This window comes from Macaca fascicularis, chromosome 10 (genome assembly GCF_037993035.2).
Source record: "Macaca fascicularis isolate 582-1 chromosome 10, T2T-MFA8v1.1".
In the NCBI taxonomy this organism is placed as follows: domain Eukaryota; kingdom Metazoa; phylum Chordata; class Mammalia; order Primates; family Cercopithecidae; genus Macaca; species Macaca fascicularis.
Genome location: NC_088384.1, coordinates 97,190,399 through 97,204,568, shown reverse-complemented (window position 1 = coordinate 97,204,568; position 14,170 = coordinate 97,190,399). Strand labels below are relative to the sequence as shown.

General features: G+C 40.4%; 1 protein-coding gene across 1 annotated transcript in view; it reads right to left on the bottom strand.

Moving 5' to 3' along the window:
• TOP1 (DNA topoisomerase I) overlaps nucleotides 1–14,170 on the bottom strand; it is a 95,217-nt gene that overhangs the window by 28,128 nt on the left and 52,919 nt on the right. The window contains exons 8-9 of the mRNA XM_005569002.4: nucleotides 11,628–11,734; nucleotides 3,279–3,394 (exon numbers count right to left, since the gene is read on the bottom strand). Coding sequence (XP_005569059.1) covers nucleotides 3,279–3,394; nucleotides 11,628–11,734 — 223 coding nt within the window. The remainder of the gene's footprint in view (nucleotides 1–3,278; nucleotides 3,395–11,627; nucleotides 11,735–14,170) is intronic.

Genomic DNA, 14,170 nt, shown 5'->3' with positions numbered 1-14,170 from the left:
TGGCGCAGTTGCCCCCATCAACCCCCAAGCTTCTGCTTTGGAAGGAAGACACTTTGGGGAAGATTGGCTGTGTATTAAAAGATTCCCTGAACTTCTTTAGAAAACTGTAACATGTTTCCAATATAACGGAAAACATTAAGTCATTAGAAATAAAATAAATGAAATAAAATAGCAAGAAAAAAATGTAAACTGTTTTCAGGTCTGTTTGGTATAAAATAAATGTTAACACCATTAAAACAAAAATGTGGCTGAGCATGGTGGTTCACGCCTGTAATCCCAGCACTTTAGGAGGCGGTGAGAGGATCACTTCAGGTCAGGAGTTCGAGACCAGCTTGACCAACACGGTAAAACCTCGTCTCTATTAAAAATTAAAAAATTAGGTGTAGTGGCGTGTGCCTGTAATTTCAGCTACTTGGGAGGCTGAGGCATGAGAATCGTTTGAACCGCGGAGGTGGAGGTTGCAGTGAGCCAAGATTATGCCACTGCACTCCAGCCTGGGTGACAGTGTGACTCTGTATCAAATAAATAAATATAAAAATAAATTTAAAAAATTTTAAAAATGAGACTTTGGGCTGTTTTACTGAATTCTGTTCCAATAGAGGAAGAAGCAACTGTGACTCCTCCTATTTTAGACGAGCTGTCAAAAGATGAAATGATGGCTCCCTGCAGTAGAGTAGTGGGAGGATGACTGGAAGGTTCCTGGCAATGTTAACACTTTGTGGAAAAGGCTGAGCTCCAGGAAAAGGAAACTGCTGAGTCAAAGCTGTAAACTGAAGGTCCTTAGAGGAGGCAGTAATTCACTGCTTCAGCTAGCCCATGCCCCACCTCCCTGGCAGGTTCTAAAGGAGTCTAAGAATTCTCCTCCCCAGAGAGTAGGCAGCACTTACTGTATCAGTTTGAAGTAAAGTCAAATATGACTTCTTGACTTACTACAGAGTAAGAGTTCACACAAAGAGAAGAAATCCCAGCGGAGGACCAACTGAGAAAATGCTGGAGACTGGGCAAGAATGGGAGGAAAGGACTATGGCAACCTGTGAACTAGACCAGGCCTCTGCTTCCCATCTTGAAAAGGAAGAGAAACCCCAAGACTAGGGAATTTAGCTTTCCCTCCCATCACTCTGAACCTCAAAGTGAGGCTTTACCGGCTGAGCATCCTAAAGCTCCTGGTGAGTCCAGACCAGGGCTATGGACTACACTTCGAGATGGTGCTCTTCAAGGTCCTAGGCCCTTTCTCTTAATTAGGAATTTTGGCTTTGAATTATACTTAAGAGTCTCCAGGAATGACCACTGTGAGGGCTGAAAGAACTATCTTAGGCTCTCTGGTCAACAGTTCAAAACCTTTACGTAATATAAGCATTTGCCAGAGACTATGGAGTCCTGTTAGGCTGCAAACTCCCCAAGATCAGGGTCTAAGTCAGTAGTACTATCCACTGCTGGGTGTTGATGTCTGAACACAAATACATTCAATAAATATGTTGTTTTATTTATTTATTATTTTATTTTTTGAGGCAGGGTCTCACTCTGTCACACAGGCTGGAGGGGAGTGGCGCGATCTGGGCTCACTGTAACCTTCGCCTCCTGGGCTTAAGCGATCCTCCCACCTTAGCCTCCCAAGTAGCTGGGACTACACGCGTGTACCACCACACTTGGGTAATAAATATGTCATTTAAAAAAACAAATTTCAGCTTGCCAAGTCTGGCATTTTCCTCAGCTGCAGACCTAGCCCTTTAGTGTAAACTACTACCTAGGCCTACAAGCACTGGTGGACCTACGGCCACTACTGGTGGAAAGAGAGATGCACCAGAACGCTTGAGTGTTCACCACGGACGCTTTTCAGCAGTTATCCTGCCCAGTGATTCTCAAAGTTTGGTCAGCAGACCACTTGGTTCAGAAGTACTCAGTCCTACCCCACAACTTTTTCTTTTTGGTGGGGGCAGTGGGATGGGTGAGAAGAAAACAGTGGGGGGTTGAGGGTGGGAAAAATGGTGGAGAAATGGGGAGGTGAAATAACAGTGGCCAAAAGATGGTGGCAAGACAAGTGGAGGTGGAAGAGGAATGGTGGGGAAAGGAGAAGGGGGACTGTGGGGAAAGGGGACAGAAGAAGAGGGAAGGATGGTTGGGAAAGGGGAAAGAAGAAGAGGGTCGGTGGGGAAGGGAAAAGAAGCCCACCCCACAACTATTAAATGGGCTCAGATCCACTCTGTTGAGTCGTAAGCACATAAGGGTATGAGGAACAATGCTCTAACCATTCCCAGATAAAACTCATGGAATGAAGAAAATCAGTTATTACCATCTACATACTGCTACACTGCCAACAGGAGGCATGTCAAAGGCTACCCTCAAATCCTTCAACCCAAGGATAGAAATACCAACGACAGATAAAGGACAATTCTGAGGGTTCTAAGCGACCCAGGCAGGGCATTTCTTTAAAGCAGCTCATCAGACTTGACTGTACATATATCAAAGGCATAGTGTTATGCTACACAGAATAAGTGACAGATGCCTACCAGCCTTATCTAGAGATTGATAGCAGACTATTAATCCTCAACCATATACTAGTACTGTTTCTAGTGATGAGCAGCTTGTCCGATTGCATTATTATATTGCTAACATAAAATACTACCATTCAAGTGAGGATTTTCTAATAACTCTTGCAAAGAGTCACTCCCTAGAAATGAAGTTCAGATCAAAATCTTCAGCTTGTGGACCACACACTGTGAGCCATGTTGACAAACCTTTTTTGGACTATGTAGGGAAGACATGAACAGCCCCTTTTTCATGGCACTTTTTCAGCAGCAAATGGGCCTTTAAGAGTTAACACCTGGGCCGGGCGCGGTGGCTCAAGCCTGTAATCCCAGCACTTTGGGAGGCCGAGACGGGCGGATCACGAGGTCAGGAGATCGAGACCATCCTGGCTAACACGGTGAAACCCCGTCTCTACTAAAAAATACAAAAAACTAGCCGGGTGAGGTGGCGGGCGCCTGTAGTCCCAGCTACTCGGGAGGCTGAGGCAGGAGAATGGCGTAAACCTGGGAGGCGGAGCTTGCAGTGAGCTGAGATCCGGCCACTGCACCCCAGCCTGGGCGGCAGAGCAAGACTCCGTCTCAAAAAAAAAAAAGAGTTAACACCTGATGCCCCTTCCTCAAAATCGCATGGCAATAAAACAAAATGAAATAAAAAGGATTATCTATTATATAGGATCCTTCCTTGTTTTCTATTCCTAAATAGAAGCAGATTTCTTTTCTTGGCCAAGAATCAAGAACCTTGAAACAACTCACCATCATAGTAAAACTTGACACTCTCTGGAAGAGGCTCATATGGTGGGGCAAATACTGGACCTTTATGTTCTAGGAATTTCCACTTGATGCCTTCAGGATAGCGCTCTTCTTCCCACCTTTAAAAGACAAAGCACAACCTCATTTAGTGATCACCTTGCCTAACATGGGGGTCATCACTGATTAAATGCCAAATAATTATCCGCGCAACTGATTAGTGCTCTGGAATGACTTCTGGGCCTCACATTCAAGGCCTGGATCAAAAGAACCAGTGTCTCTCATTTTGAAAACGCCAACACTCGCAAGAAAGATGAAATACTGTGGTGAATAAAGGAAAATACATTTCAACAGCTCAGTTCAAGGATACTGGACAGAAGAGATCAACAATGAAGGAGCTCAGCAACAAGTGAGGGACATGAAAATGTCAACAGCTGTTTTACCACAATGGCATACATGACAGAGGGATTGTTCACATTGTTCATAAGTAGGCTAAGGCCTCCTCAGAGTGGTGATGTCAGATGGAAGGTACAGGGGAAAACAACCCTATGAGAAAGGACATAAAGCAAGAAGACTAGGAAATGACAGCTTAACTGGGGCATGTTGAGTTTAAGGTACTTATGGATTACCTGGAACTATCTAGCAAACACTGATAAGTGAATCTAAAGCTCAGTGGAAACAACTTTTTGAAAATGTATTTTTAAAATGGTTGAACATAAGAGAAAAAATGAGTAATACAATAAACACCATATACGCCTGTAACCCCAGCACTTTGGGAGGCTGAGGCGGGCGGACCACGAGGTCAGGAGGTCGATACCAGCCTGGGCAATGTGATGAAACCCCGTTTCTACTAAAAATACGAAAATTAGCCGGGCATGGTGGCGCGCACCTGTAGTCCCAGCTGCTCGGGAGGCTGAGGCACGAGAATTGCTTGAACCCAGGAGGCAGAGGTTGCAGTGAGCCAAGATCGTGCCACTGCACTCCAGCCTGAGCAACAGAGTGAGACTCCATCTCAAAAAAAAAAAAAAGTTAATAATTTGCGAAATTTCCTATTTTAGCTGAACCATTTTCAAAGTTAGTTGCAGATTTGATACTTCACCACTAAATATTTTTCAGCAAGTATCTCCATAAAAATAATATTCTTCCACATAACCACAAAACTATTATCATCACATCTAACAAAATTAATAACTTCCTAGTGTAATTCTAATATCCAGTCCATATTAAAAACTTCCCTATTTGATCGAAATTTATTTTATAGACCAGGATCCAACTCAGGCTCACATACTGCAACTGGTTGATATGTCTCAAGTTTCTTTTACTCTAATAGATAACTAACTTACTACCCTCATATTTACTTTCCAAGTCCAATATTTTATTTATTTTATTTTATTTTATCAATCATTCAGCCATGGAACAAGTTCAATTTTAAACAAAGTTCAGAAACGTCAAATAAAAATTACATGTATCAAACCATATTGTAACAATGGTATTACTATAAAACCACAGTCGACATATATGGTCAAATGATTTACAACAAGGATGCTTAAGACCATTCAATGGAGAAAGAACAGTCTTTTCAACAATAGTGCTGGCAAAATAATCAAACTGGGTCTTTACATTATACACAAATATTAATTCAAAACGGATCAAAGACCTAAATATAAGAGCAAAAGTATAAAACTCTTGGAAGACAACATAGGGGAAAAGCTTCACAATATTGGATTTGACAGTGATTTATTGGATATGACACGTAAAACACAGGTAACAAAGAATAAATGAATTGCGGCTGGACACAGTACCTCACACCTGTAAACCCCGCACTTTGGGAGGCTGGGGTGGGCGGATCACTTGAGGACAGGAGTGCGAGACCAGCCTGGCCAACATGGCGAGACCCCCGTCTCTACTAAAAATACAAACATTATCCAGGGATGGGGGCACACGCCTGTAATCCCAGCTACTCCAGAGACTGAGACACAAGAATCACTTGAACCTGGGAGGCGAAGGTTGTAGTGAGCCGAGATCACGCGACTGCACTCCAGCCTGGGCAACAGAGAGACACTCTGTCTCAATAAATAAATAAATTGAACTTCACTGAACTTAAAAACTTCTGTGCATCAAAGGACACTTCAAGAGAGTGAAAGACAACTCACAGAATGGGAGAAAATATCTGTAAATCATGTATCTGATAAATGGTTAACATACAAAATATATAAAGAGCTCCTCCATCTCAACAACCCACCCAATTTAAAAAATGGGCAAAGTCTCAGTCTTAAGGTGGAGGAAAAAAAAAGATAAAATAAAAAATAGGGGCTCGGCACGGTGGCTCACGCCTGTAATCCCAATACTTTGGGAGGCCAAGGCGGGGAGAGGGATCACTTCAGGTCAGGAGTTTGAGACCAGCCTGGCCAACATGGCAAAATTCTGTATCTATTAAAAATTCAAAAAATTAGCCGAGTGTGGTGGTGCATGCCTATAATCTCAGCTACTCAGGAGGCTGAGGCATGAGAATCACGTGAACCCGGGAGGCAGAGGTTGCAGTGAGCCAAGACTGCGCCACTGCACTCCAGCCTGGGCAACAGAGCAAGACTCTGTCTCCAAAAAAAAAAAAAAAAAAGTGTGGGGGTAGGGAGTTGGGGCAAAGAACTTGAATGGACATTTTTCTAAAGAAGATATACAAGTGGCCAATAAGTACCTGAAAAAATACTCAACATCACTAATCATTAGGAAAATACCAATCAAAACCACAATGAGATACCACTCATACTCATAAGGATGGCAATAAAACAAAAAATAACAAGCATTAGTGAAGATGTAGGGAAGCTAGCACCCTTGTGTGGTCCTGGTAGGAACGTAAAAAGGTGCAGCCAATGTGGAAAAGATAGTACAGCAGTTCCTCAAAAAGTTAAGCATAGAAATGCCACATGACCCAGCAATTCCATTCCCAGGAACATGCCCATAAATACTTGTACACGAATGATCACAGCAGCACTATCTGCAACAGCCAAAGGCAGAAATAACCTGTGTCCATCAAAAGATGAATAAACAAAATGCAGTATAAACAGTGGAATATTTACCCTTTAAAAGTCAGAAAATTCTGAAACACACTACAACATGGATGAGCGCTGACATTCTGTTAAGTGAAATAAGTCAGTCACAAAGGACAAATACTGTATGACTATTAATACGAGTTACCAAGAGTAGTCAAATTCATAGAGACAGAAAGTAGAATGGTGCTTACCAAGAACTGGGGGGAATAGGCTGGGCACGGTGGCTCACGCCTGTAATACCAGCACTTTGGGAGGCCGAGGTGGGCAGATGACCTGAGGTCGGGAGTTTCAGACCAGCCTGGCCAACATGGCAAAACCCCATCTCTACTAAAAATGTAAAAAATTAGCTGGGCATGGTGGTGGGAGCCTGTAATCCCAGCGACTCAGGAGGCTGAGGCAGGAGAATTGCTCCAACCCAGGAGGCGAAGCTTGCAGTGAACCGAGATCGCACCATTGCATTCCAACCTGGGCAACAGAGCGAGACTCCGTCTAAAAAAAAAAAAAAAGAACTGGGGCAACAGAGAAGTGGGAAATTGTTAATAACTACGGAGTTTCCGTTTTGCAAGATGAAGAGTTCTAGAGATGGTGATGGTGCACAACAATATGAATGTACTTAATGCCACTGAATTGTACACTTAAAAATGGTTAAGATAAATGTTATGTCATATGTATTTTACACAAATAATTTAAACAAAAATAAAGATTTAGTAGAATCTTAGACCTCAGAAGAACATTAAAGATCCTCTATAATTAATCTACCACTTTTTCAGATATTGATATATTAATAAAAAGATCTCAATGTAGGAACTTGCCCAGTCCTACAGTCTATTACTCTCCAAATAGAGAAAATATACATATATGTAGGTGTATGAGAGCATTTGCAAGGAGCCTCTCACAGAATGGGAGAAAATATCTGTAAATCATGTATCTGATAAAGGGTTAACATACAAAATATATACAGAGCTCCTACATCTCAACAAACAGACATGTAGCAGTCACGGAGTAACCGTGAGGAGATTCAGAACGCCACACTTTCCCTTATCCTGGGACTTTGGCACCATTCTTCTCTTCAACTACAGTGGTTTTTGTTTGTTTGTTTGTTTGTTTTTTGAGACAGAGTCTCGCTCTGTTGCCCAGGCTGGAGTGCAGTGGTGCGATCTCCGCTAACTGCAAGCTCCGCCTCCAGGGTTCACACCATTCTTGCGCCTCAGTCTCCTGAGTACCTGGGATTACAGGCGCCCGCCACCATGCCCAGCTAATTTTGTTTTTTTATTTTTAGCAGAGATGGGGTTTCACTGTGATAGCCAGAATGGTCTCGATCTACTGACCTCATGATCTGCCCACCTCAGCCTTCCAAAGTGCTGGGATTACAGGCATAAGCCACCGTGCCCGGTCCTACAGTGTTTTTAAATGAAGACTCCAAACTGTTTTTATAATTCCTATTTCAACATGTGTATCTTCAAGACCCACAGCAACTTCTTTACCATTTAAGTAAATTAAGAGATTCAACAAATCACAACGCTAAACCTCAGTTTAAACAGAAAGAGCATGTCTTTCAATAAGCTCATGTGACTGGGTTGACAGCTATTATTGTACAAATAAAAGCAAACAGTTTTGTCCTTTAAGCCTCCCCATGCGTGCATATATTCCCCCCAAATTTAAAAACAAACAAACAAAAACATGTACTTAGACATCAAAATGGCTTCCCTTTGGCAGCTTGACTGGAATAATCAAGTACCAATTTAATAATAACATTTGCTTGGAAGGGGAAAGGTGGAAAAGTGCTAGAAATATAAAGACAGGAAAGTAAACTCCATGTGCTTTTTAAAATCAAGTTCCCTTGCAGTTAGCAAGCACTTCACAGTATGCTATAAAACTCTTATTTAATTTTTTTAAATTTAGAAATAAAGGTCACATGCTATAGATTCTGAATGCTAATCCTTGAAATTAAGGGCAGTTTTTCTGGTTTGAGCAAAATGTCAATAATCCGTATTCCATAAATTTCTTATCACTATCATTGACCATATATTTATGAGTCTTGGTCTTGCAACACTAATTCCTTACAACATTGTAGTCCTGACTCCTCACAGCATTTTACCTTTGCTAAGAGACTCAAAACCCCATTTAAAGTCACACCTAACACCTGCAATAAACTCCCCAGGTTCTAATTCTTTATGAAGAATCATCTGTTGAGAATTAACTTGCAACTTATATTCCCACAGGTCAGCTCTGATACAAAAGCGTACTTAATTAACCCAACAATGCTAAAACCCTGTTCAGCTACAATGGCCAACAGTTAAAAATCAGGACATCTGGGATAAACAGGATTTCATGTATGAACCCAAGCACACTGCCACCACTTATAACAATGTTTCTATGGAGATAATGTGATATAGCAAAGAAACCCTGAAGGACCTGGACCTTTTCCAATGGAACAATTACCAAAGGAGGGAGATAAAGATCAGAGTAAGTGTTTTTTTTTCTGGTAAGGATAAACAGTTCTGCGGACTTAGAAGGAAAGCAAAAGATATGCAAATTTGTCAAGCTTGTAAAGTGTGTACTTATTTTAGTGGGACAGCATAAGGAATAGTTAACATAAGAGTTTCTGCCATTTAAGTTCCCGACTAGGTCATCAGTGGCAGTCACTGAGGACTGGATAACTGACTTCAGAGTACAATACGCAGCCTCTAGCTATCAGTTAAGAGGCTCTTCATTCCTATTTTAAACTCCAAAAACTCGACGTGCCATTCAACCATTGTGCTTGAAAAGCATGTGCAAGGTTTAACCATCACACCTGAGAAATGATAGAAGCTGTAGCAAAGTCTGCTCATCCCTCAAAAAACAACTTTTAGTTAAAGACCAGCCAGTTCCCCTTTAACCCAAAATAAGAATAAAAACCAAAAGTCATGGTCTCTCAGAGAGAATGTGTGGCAACACTGATAAGGATTTCAACCACAAAAGCAAAATTAGGCTCCTAAACCCCTCAAGGGCACCTAATTCTACACATAGAAGGCCGGACCCAGTGCACTTGCCTGGATTCCAAGAAGAGCCAAAGCTCTGAAGTAAAGGGGAGACAGCAGGAAGCTCCTGATAAGGAAATTTATTTGTTCATTTAACAAGCATTTATTGAGTACCTACCACAGAACCCTGACTGATGAATTTACTAACGTACCATTCTCTTAACTCCAAGTAATAACCCCTAATTTACACAATCACTTTATTTCTAAAAATCATTTTCTTAAAGGTCAAGATCACTGAAAATGTTGTATTAGTTCTAAAGAAAAGTGACATAAAAACAAGGAAAATAAACTCATGTTTTTTTTCAAGACAGAGACTTGCTTTGTTGCCCAGGCTGGAGTGCAGTGATGCAATCTCGGCTCACTGCAACCTCCACGTCCCGGGTTCAAGCAATTCTCCCACCTCATCCTCCCGAGTAGCTGGGATTAAGGTGCATGACATCATGCCCAGATAATTTTTATATTTTTTTAGTAGAGATAGTTTCACCATGTTAGCCAGGTTGGTCTCGAACTCCTGACCTTGTGAGCCGCCCACCTTGGCCTCCCAAAGTCCTGGGATTATAGGCATGAGCCACTGTGCCCTGTTTTTTTTTTTTTTTTTGAGAGATGGAGTCTCGCTCTGTCACCCAGGCTGGAGTGTGGTGGCATGATCTCACCTCACTGCAACCTCCTCCTCCCAGGTGCCAGTGATTCTCCTGCCTCAGCCTCCCAAGTAGCTGGGACTACAGGTGCACGCCACCACACCTGGCTAATTTTTGTATTTTTAGCAGAGATGAGGTTTCGCCATGTTGGCCAGGTTGGTATCAAACTCCTAACCTCAGGTGATTCACCAGCCTCAGCCTCCCAAAGTGCTGGGATTACAAGTATGAGCCACCGCACCTGGCCTTCTTTTACTTTCTGACTCTGACCTCTAGAAAGAGCCAGGGTTCCTCTGCTCTGTGATACTCCTTTTCTATACTTCCCATTTAATCCCATGATGCCATAGCAACATGCCAATCACACAGCTGTCACTGTGTGGCCACACTTCTGCCACTTTGGCTCTCCTCTCTGCCACCTTCCTGGTCAGTGCTCTTTCTCCACCCTTTCCTCAGAGGTGCTGTGGACATCAAAGTTCTAAATTACAAAAGCCATAAAGGCACATAAACAGGTTTGGAAGGCTATATACCGAGTTATGAACAGTGATTACCTCAAAGCTGGAAAGCTGGAAAGGAAAATGAGAATGGGAGAAGAGAGGTACAGGTGACTTTGATTTTTACTCTAACTATTAAATCAATCATTTGAGTTTTTTCATCATAAACACAAAATCATGTACTGTTGGTATAGTAAATAGTAGAATATGTTAACAGAAATAAGTATTTTTTAAAAACATGTTTATTTCAAGATTCTAAACACCAAAAGTAGAAAAGTTCTCCACCTAAACACACTTCTCAAGAGCGACCAGCTATGACTAAACTGTCCTTCATAAAGATTGAATTTTCACTCCTACAGGGAGGAAGAATGCTTGTTTTCTCATATTCACAACTCTAGATATTTTCATTTATTAATCTTCCCCAATCTAAGAGGCATTAAAAAAAGATTTATCATTTTTTTGCATCTTTGATTACTTATGAAGTTGATATTTTTAGATGTTTATTAACCATTTATTTTACTAAACTGCCTGTTCCTCACATTCTGATTAGACCATTCCTTTCACACCTGTTTTAAAAGACCTTTTTTTCATATTAGGAATATCAGCCCTTTGTATTGCAAATACTTTGCTTTTTTTCTTTTTTTAATGGCATGAAGTTGTCCATCTGCCATAAATTGAACTTTGATGTATCAAATGTAAAACACCTTTCCTTATGGCTCTGGTTATGTCCTGCTTCAAAGGATCGTCACGATTGCACAATTATAAAAATATTCACCCACATTTTCTTGTTGAGGTTTCTTCTGTTGTTGAACAAACAGGCAGTTTTCCCAACACGACTTACATAATAATCTATCCTTTCCCTATGATTTTAAATGTATCTGTACTCTCTTCGTATGCTAAATTCCCACCTATACATAGGTCTGCTTCTACAGTCCATTCTGTTCACAGTGATGGAAACCAGTTTGAGATCCAATAGATTTAAAGCCAGTTAATGATTTCACTAGAAGTTGGAAAACTTATTTCGAATGTTATTCTAGAGAAACTGTTTTAAGTATTTTACCCCAAATATCAGGATATTAATTTTAATAACTCAATATTCTTGCTTCGTAAGGATATGCAATAAAAGAGGTGGCATTTTAACCCAGTGCTGAAATGTTACCATTTCCACTTCTGCTCCTCTTCTTTCTTCGGCTTCTTTTTCTTGTTATCTGGCTCAGGAACTTTTTTATCTTTATCTTTATTCTTGGGTTTTCTCAATTTACCATCCTACAAAGAAACATGGTGAGAAAGCACTTAAATAAGGACTGATCACACTTCTGGAGGCAGTTTTTGGGAGCCACGAGGAAGAAAAATTGTAATCACAGTGTATTAGAACTAAAGAGGATCTCAGGTCTACTCCTCTCATTTGACAGATGAATAACAATGTACTGGTGCTCTGTTCTAGAGCAGTATTTCCTAAAATTTCCTGACAAACGACTACCTGAGAAAGTAGTTAAAAAAACACTCTGCAGGGGAAGAGACTTGGAAACTATATATATATATATTTTTAAACCTCAAAGGAGTTTGGAAAAGTACTGCTCTAGAGAGTAATCCGAGTGTATTTTCCTCACTTACGTTTTTCCTCACTTATGTTTAATCCTACTCATCTTTAAACCTCTTCTAGTACAATCAAATAACGGCTATACAAGGCTTTGCATTAGATATTTAGCATTCAGTATGAAAGAAAATTCCCAGTTGATTTAGTTGAGTATAGTTCTATCGCTGCTGCTTGTATACACAAAGTCATGATGCAGTAAGCAAGTATTTCAGAGGTTCTAAAATGATACCAATTCCTATAGTGGTATTTCTTTATGGCTCTTCTTTGAATTCTGAATGTAAATGAGCTGATCATAGTGGCACAAAAAAAGGGCATCAAACCTAAACAGGCAGAATTCACCAATACAGAGATATATCTCAAAACATACACACAAAACCCAAACAAAAATGTAATATTCAACAAGTGAAGATCCCACTCAGAATCTGAACTCTTTCAAAGAATATTTTCCTGTGTCCTACCTATTCAACATAATTTAACTATTTATTCAGTCTTTATTCAACAAGTTTAAAGGTGGTTTTGAACAATCTTAAAATCAATTAAAGAGTGGCACAGCTGGAAAGTGTATGGACGGGTCCATTTAACCACTTCCAGTTACAAGCAAGGACTCTGAAATAGGTTTTTTCACTTGATAAAGGTCATACAGCTGTTATTAACTATGATAAGAGCCTAACTTTACGAGAAAAATAACAGAATGTGACTTATGGCAATAAATGGAATAAACATTTTAGACCCTCATAATAGGAGAGCAATCAAGATAGGAATAGAAAAAAGAGGAAAAGCTTACAGTACCACCCATATTTTAAAACAGGCATGGAGAATATAAATATGTGGGTATGTTTGCGAGAAGGTACTACAGGATCACATTAATTCAGATAATGTTTATTATTTAGGGTGAAACACACCACAGGAAAGGGAAATGTTTTTTGGTGAAGATACTCTAAACAGCTTCTGAGTAGGCATGCAGATGGTCCCATTAGGAAACTACTGGCTACACTGTGTGTTTTCAAACCTCAAATTGGGGTATCAGTCAGGGAGAGACCTCAGAACAATTCTCAAAAACAAGAGGGGGGAAAAGAAAACATAGTTGGCGAGTGAGGTTTAATGACAGATTCTGCCATCTGGGGTCCCTGCCACAGTAAGACTGTATTAATTCAGTCTTTCAGCCAGCATTTTTCCCCTATGTGGTAGGGTTGCTAAATAGAATAAAAACTGAAGTCAACTGTTCTTTTTTCCCAATGGTTTAACAAATTCAGAGTATTATTTTTGCATAAATGCAATATAAACATAAAAGAAAAACAACACTTGGAGAATTCAAGTTTTGTATTCCTTTACTGACTAGTTTGCACTGATTAGGTACATGGAAGTGGAGTGGTTGACTACCATAATCACTACTTAACATTTCACTCTCAATTCCTTGAATTAGTGCTTATTAATTTGAACTTCGGCCAAGAATAGACTAGTTGTCATAAAAACTACGATCTTCTAAATATAGGACCTGATCTTCTCTCTATGGCTCAACTCACTCACTAATAGTCTTCATATGATTTCATTAAAGACCTTTCTTCTCCCTCCTTGCAGAATCAGAGGATCAACAAAGTCCCAGGGGAGGTAGGATAATATAGTAGCTGGTGTGCTGGCGCTGAAGTCAGACTGCATGGGATCAAATGCTGCCTTTACCACTTTAGTAGCTATGTGACCTCAGGCAAGTGATTCAATACTTCTATACTCTATTTCTGCATCTGCAAAATGGAGATGATAATAGGGATATAACAACCTTTTCAGGTTGTAAGGATTAAATGAAATGATACATATATAAAAAATGTAGACGAATGCCTGGCACATGGTAAGCACCTATTACATTTAATTGTGATTATTAACATCATTCTACTATTATGATAGATTATCCTCTTAAGACTCCCTGCCCCTTCACTATCACTCTCTTTACTGCTGGTACTTCAAACTATCCACTTTACATTTGTGAACCCATTTTGCCCATGACAGTGGCTAACCTCAAATGTAGCATAAGAGCTAAGAACTCACACAACCCCTTCTTCTCTTAGGGGAAGGCATCATTAAGACCTCTGTGAATTTCTGACATCTTTTCT